Here is a 14,578-nt window from a genome sequence, read left to right on the forward strand (position 1 = left end):
TGTAACCAGAAAAATTCCTACACCAGAGGACTCCAGTGCGTTGGACCAGGGGCAGGTTTTCTGCTAGGATGAGGCACTCCTTTTGCTGTCACTTCAAAACAGCAGAAATGCAAAGTCCCACTTACCGCTCCAAGCATGATCCTGAAAATCAGCCACCGAAAGCCCCAGATGACGATGCTGGAAGGAGGAGTGTGCCGGGGCAGGCGGGAGAGGGTCCAGAGCGGGCAGAGGAATATCCCCAGGAACCCCGTTTCCAGGAGCTGTGATTCCCATCCTGTAGTGCCAACACGTGAGAAAAGAAAATAGTTATTGCACAAGTCCTGTGAGTTACCCTTTCACAAATTTTAAACACCCAAGAAGGAAAAAAAAAAAAACAAACCAACCTGTACTGCTTTTTAAGTTTAACTTGGGGGAACTTAGGTACCAACTCTGTCCTGATATACACATCACACACTCTGGTAATTCAGATGCTTTAAGCTGGAGTGTGAATGACGTGCACCTGCGCTCGGTGCACGGGGTTGTGGTGGTGTTCTCCAAGCGCACACGCTGACACTTTTGTTGTTTACGTGGTGATTTTATGCAGAGAAAAAAATAAGAACTTCTATGAAGCAAAGGAAAATGTGATTTAAGTGCCTTGGGAATTGGCAAGGTGACCCAGCACACGACAGATCGGTGCTGCTGCTGATTCCTGCAGACCACGGACTGACCGAGCGATTGCAAACAGTCCCACTGACTTTACTGGATTTGTGCCAAAACGGAGAAGTCTTTATCTTCAAAAGGCCATGATTAAAATCACATTAAGTCTTGTTCATCATCAACATTAATGTGCAAAGCAGAAGCTTTGAATTTTTAATTGTAAAAAAAAAAAAAATCACAATGAAGAAATTCCAAACTGTCCATCAAGCCAGTTGTACATATTTCTGGATTTAGCAAAATTACTTTAGATTGAGTACCGGTAGAGTGGAGATCAAAGCACGGCCTTGTAACCACACAGTGACCCTGCTACCTGCGATAACAGCCACTTTGGAGAAGGCAGGCTATACCTTACTTCATGCAAATGTGCATTTTGCATTTTCTTTTTCCAGCACAGCATACAGTATAAATATTGAAATGATTATTCTGGAAGAGCCAGAATACAGCAGTTCTGTTTTGACAGGTGAAGGCCAACCTCCACTACGTTTTTAAGTAACAATACACTGATGCCAAAACCAAATTACTCCAACCTTGCCCTACTTCCAATTACAAACCCTTGTTTTCAAATATTTCTGTCAAACAGCTATTAAAAAAAATCCCTATTCTCCTGCCATACATCCTGTGATTTTTAGCACAGATACCCCGACTGCCAAAATTAGCGCTTCTGAGGGGAGAAGCAAAGTATATTGTTATAAAAGCAGCTGCACCAGGAAAGCAATGGCTAATACAAAATGTGAAAGGTTAATTGTTACTAAACCCAGCCACAAATAGCAGTTATGGGTCTAACTGGCACTAAAGTGGTAGTATATCTCCTTCGTTTCTGCCTGCACAAGAATCCTACTGTTACCAGCGTTTTCATATGGTAATCACTGTGTTCCCCTGCAGACGTATAGGATGCACGCTGGCTGGCTGGGCAGGAAGGCGCGCGCCTCTACATCTCCAAACGGCCTTTACGTCCCCACGTCTGCATTTCCCTTCGAGAGCAGCATCGCCTCTCACCAAGCAGGGCACAGCGGCGTGGGTTCGGTTGGGTTTGGTTTTTTTTGTTTGTTTGTTTTTTTTTTTTTAAATTTTATTTTTAAACCGAACTCCTCCCAGGGAGGCGTTTGCGTGCGCGGAGGGGAAGGGGCACGGAAGGATCTTGCGGTCCCGCATGCCGGATTTCTTGCGCGCGAAACGGGTTGCAGGAACACGCAGGGACGCGTGCCCGAAGCCAAGCCGAAGCCTTCCTGGTACGTGCTGGCCTCCGAGGATCAGGGGTTCAGCCTGCACCTGTGCTGCTGCTTCCAAACCGGCCAATTCGGATCCTGGCACCGCCGCCCGGCTGCCAGCCCAACAGCATAATCCGAAGCGAACCGTGCCAGCGAGGGGGACAGCTCAGTGCCGCGGCGGGAGGGGAGCAGCGGGGGCAACGAGTGCTGCCAGCTGTTGGGAGAAACCTCTTAAATCACCCGCTGCTGACAAGGGGGGGGCTGGCAGCGGGTGCAGCTAAGCCGGCACCAAGCAGGGTTTAGCTGCAAGTGCAGCCAAGGACAAAGTGCACGGTCACAGCACCCGTTTCACAAGTGTTCGTATCAACTTCCTCGGCTTGGGGCTAAATCCTGTCCAGCTCCGGCTGCTCCGCCCCGGTCGACGGCAACGGGCAAATTTTGCTCGCGCAGGTGAAGCGCTGTGCTGTGCTTTGCTCTGCTACTGACCCTCGCAGCAGATCGCAGCAAGTCCCTCCTAAAAACCAAGTTCAAGGCGCAGATACGCACGGGGAGCCTCTGATTTATTAACAACCCTCTTCCTGGTGGACTGAGTCTCCACAGCTGGCAACGTGGTCACGCAGATCAATTTTCCGCGCTCGCACACATCACCCAAACGCTCACATCCCCAGCCCTCGGCAGCAGAAGCTCCTTCTCCAGCCTCCATCAACCACCCCCAAGCAGCTCCTCACCCTGGACCCTTCCCTGCGGCAGCCCCCCGGCTCCTGACCCACTGCCAAAGCTGCCACCGCCTCCCCCTTCCCCATTTAGCGTGGAACTCATCCCGACTCTAACTCGTTAGTCCTCTTCCAGACTTCATCACGTGCAAACAGTTAAGCCCTGATGCTTGATCCTACCCCATGAGCAATGCAAGCACTTGTGATGGTAGGATTAGCTGAGAGGTGTGTGTCAGGTTTTCTACTAAAAATTACAGCTAAATCACAAAGACTTTCAAGGCCACGGACACGTCGTTGAGCATCACAACTGTGTCCACAGCACAGCACAACGGGGGGGGAGCTCTGCCCCGTATCGCATTCGATTTATTGTAAGTTGATATTAGAAAGCAAGATTACAAGATCCATCAACGGCAACCTTGCGTTTCTAACCGCTGACTTACAAACAGTTGTTCATGCCTAGTCCTTAAAAGCCTCAGACTCAAAATCCCTTGCAATCTTAGACAGGTTCCAGGCTGTAACCGTGCGTCTGCCCAACGCTGCGGAAAGTTTGAGCGCTGCCACCTTTTAACGCCACTTCTGAAGCTCACAAAGCCCAAACGCACCGTGACACCCGCAAGGAATCAGCCCAGTCATCACACCTTGGCACGGAAGGCTTTAGGAACAACTGGTACTTAGCTGACCCATGCAGTTAAGTAGCAACGGTATTTTTCTCCCTATCCTCACCCTCCTCTTCTTGCTAGCGCGTGGGCCGTGTTGATGAGATGTTTTTGCTGATGCGGCAGTGCCAGGCAAAGGAGCCCAACACGATCCTCCACCTCCACCAAACATCCCGGGAACCACGCACCGAACCCTCCTCCAAGCCGCAGAAATTCCCACCCTCAACAATTTTTAGGGCAGTTCTACCACCGCAAAAACAGGGACGTGAGGGGAAGTCATCTCCATGACCTGGGGGCGGGGGGGGAAAGGGGACGGGGACGTAGAGGGGGGGAGTCAAATGATCCCCCCAACTTTGGGGCTGCGGGAGGGGGAGGGCAGGCACTGGGCATGGGGAGCTTCAGCTGCGGGGCAGCCACGGAGCATCGCACGAACCGAGAAATTCACAGCAATACGGGAACCGAGGCACCGGTAACAGAGCAAAGATCTCTTCCCTGTAGCGATAAACCTCTTGGTTTATCACATACAGCAACGTGTCCCAATCCTAGCATTTCTGGAGCGAAACCCATTTTACAAATGGCAGCAAACCCCATGATATCGAGAGGCATGGGGGGGGGGGGGGGGCTACCTCAGAAAGGCAGCTCCCACCCTCAAAGCGCCAACCAACACATCCTTACGGCCTGGGCTAAATTTTGGGGCTCACCTCCAGCCCGGTCCCCTCCGGCCCCGGCACACACTGATACTGCTGGGAACGAAAGGGTCACGTTGTTGACCCACCTGCTCCTGTTTTCTTCAGTTGGATCTAGTCAAATTTCAGCAGCTGCAGAGCAGCACAAAGCGCCCCATTGTTATCTCCCGCGCAGCCGGAGAGGGAGTCATGGGGAGGGGTTCTTTTTGGGGGGGGGGGGGAGGGAGGGGGGGGAAAAAAGGGAAATAAAATAAACTGCCAATGGCGGCTGCACTTGCCCCACACGCAATGTTTCGAATGTTTGTTACATGCTCCAAACTCGATGCGGCAAAATCCATAGTTTGGCATTTTCTAGAGGACCCTGCTGGGGCAGGGGAGGAGGCAAAGAGGGGAGGATGTGCGGGGGGGGGGGGGGGGGGCAGAAAAGACAGGGAATGGGAGGAAGCAAAAAGAAAACCAGAAAAAGCTTCTCCATATTCCTTTTAGGGTTTTCAAATGTTTTTCTTCTTTAAAATTCTATAAACTAATAGTTTATATTGTCAGCTAGGAAATTCAGCTCAACATCAAGTGATCTCTAGAGTCAAAACCCATTTGCTGCTTGAAAGAGGAACTGCAAAAGCCAGCAGCGCGCCGCCTCGCCGAGTCCTTCGGCGGAGACCGTACGCGTTGGCAGGAACGCCTGATGCGTTGCAGAAAACACTACTGGTGCTCTAACATGTTAAAAAGAAAAGAAAAAAAAAAAAAAAAAAAAAATCAATTTGGTATGAATGGTCTCCAGAAAAGTCCAAAGCAGTCCCATTATGGCTCCCTGTAGAGAGCATTATTTCTAACGGAGTATAGATTATATAGCATTATATCATCAAGGCTTCCAAATTTTATCTTTATTATTTACCATCAAATACCTGATGAAAAAAACAGCCAAGTTGTGGCAGCTTGTCCATGGCTACAGAGGAAAGCGAGTGCAACCTCCTCCCACCCAGCCCTGCACGCTGCGCCTTCAGCCCTCCGGCATCCCAAACCATTTTCTGTTTACACGGCCAGTCGGGGAGAAAGGAGAGGCAGAGAAGGGCAGAAAGCCTTCAGAACTAAATAGAAAGTAGTCAGGTCCAAAGATAATGGAGTTTCTCATTTTCAATTAATCTATTTTTCTGAGGAAAAAAAAAAAAAAAAAAAAAATCAGCTGCTCAAAACCAAAACCCATATGCAGCGATGATAGAAAGAGCTCAGATAAATTATTTTTCTTAATTCCCCTTCCTGAAATGTAGGATAAGGTGAAACGGCAAACCGTTTCTCTCTGGGTATACGTATCTACACGTAAAATTTCTCGTGAGCACGCTTGCACGGCACAGACAAGCGCGGGGTCCCTGCAGCTGTCCCGCTATGAATATTGTGTGTCAGGCGCCCGCAGCCAAAGCACCGCGTCACCCAAGACGGACGGACTTACACTGGAATTAGATTAACTGCTCCCGAGCCTCTCCTCCCTACCTCCCTGAAATTTAGTGTGATATAATTCCAGCCATAGCGTTGAAACACCTGTTGGAAATAGGATGGGTTATGCTGGTGACTACGGGATATTCTGACCGAGGACTTTAATGATGCAAACGCTCATCGTGACGATCACGTGCGGTTCAACCGATGCAGAGAGACCCGTGCCCGGCAGCGAGCAAAACGCTGAGGAATTAAGTGTTTATCTGCCCGTGTGCTGCCACCGGCACCGGCTGCTCTTCACTTCGGCACCCAGCGCTCAGCCCCACCGCCTTCGCCCTGCCCGGCTCCCACTTGCAGAGATGCAGATCAAGTTACAAAGGGCTCGGAACCCGGAGTGATGTATCAATACTTCTTCTAGCAAGTATTGCCTTAAAGCTGAACAGTTTAGGTCAAACCTAGCCCTCCTTTCCAACTATGAAAGATAAACCTCAAAAAAAAAAAAAAAAAAAAAAAAATCCAAACAAGCCGAACCAACCGACAAACAAACAAACCAAAAACAACAACAAAAAAAGCACTCATAAACGTTTCTGCTTTTTCCTTACTTTTCAATTTATTTTTTTAAAAAACAGAATGCTCTGTAAATCATTACAACTTTTATCACTCATAGCAACAAATTCCTCAAAGGAAAGCAAAGCTCCTAACTACCCTAAAAAGAGCTGCATGGTTTTGAACTGCCTTGCTAACATGTCCTCTAGTAAGTTAAAATACCGCGCCTGCCAGCAAACTACAAATGCCTTTTTTTTTATCTCCAGCATGAAATACTGGCCATGCTAAATCCCATGGCAAAATTATCACCAGTTTCACCTGGGTTTGGCTTTCACGCAGGGGTTTCACATGTCTCAGCTACCACCTGTCGAAACGTGCTGGTTTTTCCTCCCCGCTGATGACAAGGGCCAGGGGAGCAGGCTCGCCGGCCAGCCCTGGGGCAGGGGAAGCTCATCCCGGGGCTGAAGGTGATGCTAAAAACCCAAGGGAGCAGGATCCGTCCGCTGCTGTGCCGGTTTTGGCTTCAGGAGAGCAACAGCTGGATGTAAACAGCTTTGCCTCCAGCAGAAGGGAGCCCCTGGAAAGCAGAGGAGGTCCGGTGATGGCTTTGCCTCGCTGTGCAGAAGTTCACACCGCGATGGGTCACGCTCTGCACCCCTGAAGCACCGGGTGCTCCGCGAGGCATCGCCAGCCGCTGTCCCTCCCCTGCCACCTTGCCCCTTATTGCCTTTTTTCCCAGTCGTTTTTCCTTTTCCAGAATTACAACAAACCTATCAGGGGGACAGACTCACTCCCCTCACTCTCCAGCTTTCCAAGTACCAGTAAAATTAGAGGCACAATGAGCACGTACAAGAAATGTTCAAGTTTGTGTCAAGTTTAAAAAGTTTCCCAGTGCTCCCGATGGACAGGATTCCTGGTGATTCCTGATGGAAAGACCAGGTCTCTCTGCACTCACGCAGTCAGCCTGTAAACATGAAAACCCTGTTAATAACGTCAGAGAGTGGACCTGAATCTCCTCCCTCAACAGGCAGAGCACGCATGCAAGGCTTAGCTTTGAAATAACTCAGGTCTTCAACTGGGGAAATTGAAGCCCAGGCATTAGCACCGCACACACCTTAGGAGCACAGCAAAGCTCTCTTTTCAACCCAATATAAAGCAGAAATTTTCAACTTTTAAGACCTGAAAATACTGCAGAGCAACAAGAATGCTTCATTCTGAAGTCACCTCCCCACCAAAACAAACAAACAAACAAACAACAGCAACAAAAAAAAAATAGCAAAAAATCCCAAGCGCAACAGCTGCTGACCTCAGAAGCATATCTGAACTAGGACAGAGGAAGAAGGAGAGATGCTCGAAAAAAGGGAGAAATCGGTCCACCATAGCTCTGAGGAAAAAACACTGAGCAGAGACAAAGATTTATTGCTTCTCAATTTGGTGGTGCCTTTCCCTTATGGGTCCCAGAACAAAGAGACACATCTCACAAGCTGCCTGCCCCACCCCACGGGGTCTCCAGGTTTTTCGGAGCTATGAAAGTCAAAGCTCAGAGGGCTGAAGGACAGAGTCCCCTTTGGCATCTTGTCCTGGGCAAGAGCAGATAACCCCCCCACTCCTCCACTCCCAGCCCCGGGACACACTGCTGCCACAAACCCCAAGGAGCCCAAGATCGGAACCAGCTTCCTGCAGTCAAACTCTGCCATATCCATTTTCCCCAACCACCACCTATATTAAAGGTTTCAAATTTCTCGTCTGCCAAAGAGATAAGAGACTGGTGATACTTCACATTTCTGCAGCCAACAGAATAGTTCTTGATGTTGTTGGAAGATTTGGAAAAATGTTATCGATAACTTTTGCTCTTAAAGTATAAACCACACAGAAAAAAAAAAAAAATTTAGCATAAAAACTTTTAAAAGCTTCCAAGTGCTCTCCAGGGTAGTCATTAGAAACTACTTAGGTAACAGGAGGGTGATAACAGTGAGTTAATGCAGCGTTAAATTAGCCCTCCTTCCATGCAGAACTTTAAGTGACAGAGGAATCAGTTGGGAGGATTTTTATTTTATTTTTTAAATAATGAAGTTAATGGATTTCCTGTTTTTAGCTCTGTGGGCGGCTGTCATTTTGAGGGATCCGTATATACTGTATTTAATTACTCTGTCTTAAAGTAACGAAAATAATTTCATCTGCGTTCGTATGAACTCATGGGCACCAGCACCTCTCAAGCACAGCCATCAAGGCGAGGAGAACAGGCAAGCATTGCTGCTCATCAGCGAGGGGTGTGCCGGCCCTGGAGATGTGTAACCACAGCAGCTACTGCTTAACTCTCTGGACTTTTCAACATCTCAACCCTCGAAACCTTCACACGGCCAACAGCCACAAGACCTGTGCCGCAGCTCTTGGTGAGCTGAGGGGACGAGCATCAGGAGGGGTCCACAGCCAAGAGATGACAGTGGCGTCCCAGGGTTCCCAACAGATTATTAGGAGCAGGGTCAGCGATGGCCATCAATCCATGCAGACAAAGATCGGCAAGATTTCGGCTGGCCACAAAGACAGGGGGAGGAAAAAAAAAAAGCTGCCACGAGGTCCGCAAACCACGTGCAACACGGCGAACTTCATAAATGATGGGAAGTGATGGAAGGGACTGGCGGCGAAATGAGATGTCAAACAGAGCCGGGAGCAAACGCCTAACGGAAGGAGAGGCCAAGGACAAGTGATGCCACCTGGGCCAGGCGAGACGATCCATTTAGCATTGGTGCTACACGTTGCATAAGGCCATGGCAGCGTGTTCCCACTCAACTGATTCTCCGCGGAAGAAAAGAAAGCAGCTTAAGAGGCTTGAAACAAAAAAAGCCTGAAGGCAGAGAACAATCCCTGGCTGGCGGGAGTCGTTGCAGAGAAGCTTTCCCTGCGAAATCGATAACCTGCCTACTGCGGAGCTCTCTGTTTTCCTTTGAAGCAGCTGGCTCTGGTACTGCTGGAAGCAAGACTTGATGGATCACTGGTTTGAATTCAATATCGTGATTCCTCCGTTCCCCCGTGCGGAGGTTCAGGTATACACTGCACATACCAGCAGAGACCATCGACTGCCAGGTTCCCATGGCACTATGAAAACAAAAGGGAAAATATGTATCATCACTAAGGAACTCTGGTTCCTGGGACAAATAATTATAACCTGGAAGGGAGTTTCTTTCCAATTATCCTTTCTGTGTTGATCGCTTTGAAGTCCAGGATATAACTAAAAGCCAGTTACAGTTTTCTGGTGAGTTTTCTCTCAAGAAACCCACACTGATCAGATGAAAAGAATACAGGATGGCTCAGCCAAGTGCACAGAGTCAGAAGCTTTTGGCTTAAAAGAAAATAAGCAAAACCAGAACATGCCCAAAGGACAAGAAGGGCAAAAGCTGAACCCTCGCCTACCAAACCAGAACAGTTGGGGTTTGTTCAGGAATCGGTGGTTATTATACACACTCCTGCTATGTGACAGGAGAATCCCCAAATCCGCCTCCTTTGAAAACATCCCATTTGCTCAGCCCGGAGCTGGTCTGCACAGAGCTCTGCAGATGCAGAGCTGTTCTCTGCAGGGAAGTCTACAGAGAAATCCTGCACCAGCGTTTGCAGCACCTTTCCTCCACGAAGCTAACAGCGATTCAGCAACTGAAGCCTCTCAAAGTCCCTTTATCACAAGGAACGGTCAAGCAAAGCTTCAGGAGGCTGAAGCGGGGGCTCTGAAAGCCTTAGAGAAATGAACCTCAGCTCCCAGCATGGATAATCCTGGAAATACGTTCTCCTCCCAGCACTGATCAAGAACTGATATGGGCCTGACTAGGTCAGAAGTTCAGGTCTACCCCAACACGACCGAGAGATCCCTTGCTGTCGCGTACAACGCTCCCTCTCCAGCCCAGCTCGCCTGTCCCGGCAGGGCCTCCCCCCGCTACACGGGGGATGGCCCTCCACTCGGCTTTGGTGGCCACAGGACACAAACTGCACCTGGAGGAGAGGCAGGGATGGAAAACTGATGGAAACGAGCACAAAACATTCATTCAGGAAACTTACGGTCACGCTGGGATCAGCCCGTGGGGACTCTGACACCACCTCGGGGCGAAAACTCCTGGGAAGGTCACCTTGCAACTTGGCCTTGCTACAGGTGGACTCTTTCAGGCATGGAACAGGAGCCTCCAAGCATCTGGGAGAAGCGGCACCTTGTGCCCACCTGCAAAGCTCTCTGAACCTTGGGAGGATACTGCAACCAAGGACATGAGGCTCCTTTGACTGAGGGAAAGGCACCAAAGGCTTTGGAAGACACAGCTGAGTTTGAAATACCAAAAAATCCCTTTGGTGCTCGTTTTCCAGGTTACGTTTCTTCTTACTGTGCTTTTCCTCCTTACTCTCCACCAAGAAAGCCCTACTATGAAGTAGAAAGCCAGCAATTTCCACCTTCTCAAGCAACCTGTTGAACACATTTTATCTGTTCTTTATGGACAGGACCCCTGCAGTACTGTACCATGTGCCTGCAGAGCTAAATTGCTAAAAACAGGTGTCTGTTGGGTGTTAAATCTATCTTCAGGCTGCTTTGGCAGCTTAAGAAACCATTAGCAGCTGTTAACATGGTTAGCATGGCAACGTTGAGCCTAACAGCTCAACCAGCCTGCTTTCTTCACCATTTCAAAACTATCATTCCCCACTTGTACACTTCAAGCGAGAACAAATTAAAACCAATACCATGAAGGCACCTGGCAAGCTATTTTGCTAGCAGACAGAAAGCAAGTCTTGAAATAAAAAGCATATTAGACAAATTTTTCCTGCTGTATCATGTGAGACTCCCATTGCCCTTGGAGGATCACATTTTAGCCTCATGCAAGCACATGTTTTAGCATCGGCATTTGCAGGAGATGATACATACTCACCAAGGGGCGACTCCTTCATCAGGCTTCCCCATCAGTTTGAAGTGGGCCTCTCATTCAAAACCTTCTCTGCCTCCCTATTTTTCTCCCGAACATAGTGCCTTTAAAGTACAGCTTGTATACGATTGAGGAAAAAAAGGCGGCATAGTTCATTAACCTCAAGGCAGATATACCCATCCAACACCCCAACAGCTGAGGGATCGCAGGAGCGACGACAAAGGTGCAACCTCAACAGCGAGATGCGAGAAGACCGTAAGCAGGTTATGGCCAACTTTCAGGTGGAACGTGAAAAGCCATCCTGATGCAGGATGGGAAATACAGGTCCTGGAAGTAAAAAGGAGTCTCAGAGAAGGCGAGCCCAGCTTTGCATATTAGCTAGGGGACACGGCACGTTGGTTTCCAGCGGGCTGTTCTTGTCAGCGCACGGGCCAGGGACACCGGCCGCGGTCCCGGTCCCGGTCCCACCACTCGGCACAAACGCTCATCCACCCGCCGTTACACACAACCCGTCATCAGGCGCCTGCAGGACGCTCACTCCGAACGCCCAGGAGGCATCATCAGCCCTGCAAACCAGGTAGGGAGCAGCAGCCTGGGGAGAGCCGGTGCTGGCCCAGCCTGGACCCCGCCGACCACGCTCACCCAAGGCAACAGCAGCAGCGCTGAGCCAAGAGTCACCGGGGGGGAAAGGGCCACAGGGACAACCTCCTCCGGCGGTGGCGAACTCCAGAAACTACTTTAACCCACACGTGGAGCTTTCACTTACATTCCTGCACCTGCATTTTTACACTCAAAACCTTAAAATACACCAAAACCCAAACAAACAAAAAAAAAAAAAGCAGGATACTATTTATACAAGTCAGCATGAGAAAACCACTGCAGAACCTATAATATGAACTTTCTGATTCTAAAAGAGGATTGCTCTGTCCAGAGTGAAGGCTATTTTTCAGGATTACAGTGAAATAAAAAAAAAACCTGATATTGTTGTGTCCTTTACGACATCCCCTCCATCCCAGAAGTACACAAGACTCTCTATTCAGCTACATTGCTCTGAAATAACTCAACTAACTCTAACGAAGCTTTGGTGATGTAAATCTGCTGTGATTCAGGAACGGTTTAATCCAGGCATTTTTAAACACGATGAGATCAGAAGTGGCCAAAATGACTAATGGGACCTCCACACCCACAGCTTTAACCTCCAAGAACAAAGGAAGAAAGAGGGAGCAGGAGGAAGGAAGACCAAATGCAGACCTCGGAAAATCAAAAAGTTGCTTTCAAAACCCATCTGATTTTAAAGAGATCTGATGGATACGTAGGAGGAAGCAGCAGTTTTTTGGCAATTATGGGACAAATGCCAAAAAGTCAACTGCATTAGGAAGTCATTCTCTCCCTGCACCGTACAAAGAGATGAGCAAACACACAAACAAGCAGAAATGCTGATGGCCAGAGACCTGAACTATGCACCAAGTCTTCCGAGTTCTGAAATCTTCCCGTGGATACAAAGAAGGAGGTGAACTAGATCAGCAATCATTCAATTCAGTGCCTGAACAACCACACTAACATACAGTGCATTAAAAACTATAAACAATAAAAGATCAGAAATACTTCAGCATAATAATTTTCAGCAACAGCAAATGGATCTGTAAGCAGCCGTCGGGATGATCAGTCGGTCTGCAGGAAGCATTAAACCTTCAACGCGACCAACCTACCCTGGCAAATCTGCCGCCCCATACCAAGGAGAATTTACCAAAGCAGCAGAAACAAAACCCACCCGTTGGAGAAGCTGGTGTTCTTCCCACCGTTACTCGTTTTGAAAAAAGGCCCAAAGTGTCCTTTGGATACCTTTAAAGCCCATCCCTTAATGGGTTTCAGAGACAGAAAGGGAAGGAGGAGGCAGGCAGCACTGCCCGCAGCCAGCACAGGGCACAGAGCCACCTCCAACCAAAACCTGTCATTTCCAGCTTATACAGAGAAAAGCTAATTAAAATGCTGCAGGCCTCACGTCCAGATTTCAGATGATGGCCTCCTCACCCCATTCCTCAGAAACAGTTACAATTATTAAGTAGCATGTCGAAACCATAAAATTTTATCTTTTTTTTTTTTTTTTTTTGGACATAAGGCAGCCCCAAACATTGCCCTGATTTCGCCTTTTCTCCTCTCTCTACCACAGAAATTCCCCACCGTGATCAAATTACTCGCCAGTCTTCACCAGGATGCACTGAGAAGAGAGAGAAATAATTGCAAGAGCCTTAAGATCTCAGGTCATTTCTTTAAGCTCTTTTCTCAGCCTGTACCCCCTCTACGAAATGCGGAAGCACAGCAGTCATCCAGAGCAGCCTCCACCCGTGTCAAACACAAGCATACAGAAGCTCAGCTTACAACCTACAAAATAACAGTTATAATATGTATCTAAAATATAAATTTAGACTTGTGGATAAAAAAAAAAGGTAAATATAAATCAGCATTATGTTGAAAAACAGCCAGATGTGGCATTCATTAAGTGTTGCTCTTATTAACATGCCATTCACTATGTTTCCTTGCCACGTGTATAGATATATTACTTGTTAAACTTGAAAATCTCAGACACTGGCAAGAGAGCTGGAGACAGACACCCTTATTAATCTGAACCAGCAGCTGTGAGAATTACTGTGGATTCCATTTTTAGGAATAAGCAAGTTTCAGAGTGGTAAGAAAACAAAAAGATAAAGCAACACAAAGCAGGGTTATTTATTTTGACAGCTGTGGTTTAGTTGTTTTAACTGTTTATGATGGTTTTAAAAGGAGCTCTGAAATCCGCTTTGTAAAAATAAGGACGCCTCAGTAACAGCAGCCGGGTGGTGAATCTGGAGAGGAGACAGGGCCAAACCGTGCGTTTTGGGGTCGGGGACGGCCGTGGGGAAAGGCTGGGACACCAGCAAAAGGCTCCGGTGCCCCCCCCGGGCTGCCCGCTGGGGTTTGGGGTGCTCCTGGGAGCCACGCACCGCCCCCCCCCCCCCCAAAACACAGCCGCGGCGGGCGCGGGGTCCCTGCCACCTCCCCGAGCTCAGGCAGGCAGACGTGACCCCAAGAGCCGCTGCCCGACACCCCCCCCCGGGGTCCCCCCACCTTTGCGAGGGTGGGTGTCAGCGCCGGTAACGTGGCAAGGGGGGGGGCACCCGCCTGGCTCCCACTGCTTCAAGCCCTGCAGGTGCCACCCGCCCGGCCGAGCGACGCAGGCGCAGCAAGCACCCGCGTTTGCTTTATTGCTTTAAAATAAATATGAACGTGCTTCCCTTCAGCGGAAATTAGACCGAACAACACAGACTAGTTAGCGTGAATATATTCCAAATATTTAACTCCCATTCGCCCGAAGGGCACAATAAATTACCATTTCTAGGTCCTTTTATTTCCTGTGCCTGAAAAGGGGTCTTACCTTGATGCACCTTAAAAAGGTCTCGCCAAAAGCCCGGCGAGGGCAGCTGTGGGCCCTGCTTCTGCAGGAGGGACGTGGGGATGGGGACCACGTGCCGCAGGACGGGCTCCAGCACAAAGATGCAGCCACCAAGAAAAAAGACGAGGGAAGGAGAGGAGAAAAACTTCCAAAAGAAAACCAAAATTTATTACTACAGGAGTAACAGGGAAACTTCCAATGTTGAGGTTGCTTCTGCATGAGCATGAACTCCTCAGTACCCTTTTTATTTTCTTGAAAAAGTCGAAATTAGAAGAAAACAGACCACTTTATATGTGCTCTCACATACACTTTCTCATTAGGAG

At 48.7% G+C, this 14,578-nt stretch overlaps 1 protein-coding gene across 3 annotated transcripts in view; it reads right to left on the reverse strand.

Moving 5' to 3' along the window:
* Positions 1-14,578, reverse strand: part of LMF1 (lipase maturation factor 1) — a 206,544-nt gene that overhangs the window by 146,158 nt on the left and 45,808 nt on the right. For 2 of the 3 annotated variants that reach the window (XM_042798474.1, XM_042798476.1), the window contains one exon: positions 126-274. In XM_042798474.1, coding sequence (XP_042654408.1) covers positions 126-274 — 149 coding nt within the window. Of the gene's footprint in view, positions 1-125; positions 275-383; positions 456-14,578 lie in introns of those variants that run through there. The other variant, XM_042798475.1, reaches the window with a different exon arrangement.

This window comes from Tyto alba, unplaced genomic scaffold (genome assembly GCF_018691265.1).
Source record: "Tyto alba isolate M040663 unplaced genomic scaffold, T.alba_DEE_v4.0 Super-Scaffold_28, whole genome shotgun sequence".
In the NCBI taxonomy this organism is placed as follows: Eukaryota; Metazoa; Chordata; class Aves; order Strigiformes; family Tytonidae; genus Tyto; species Tyto alba.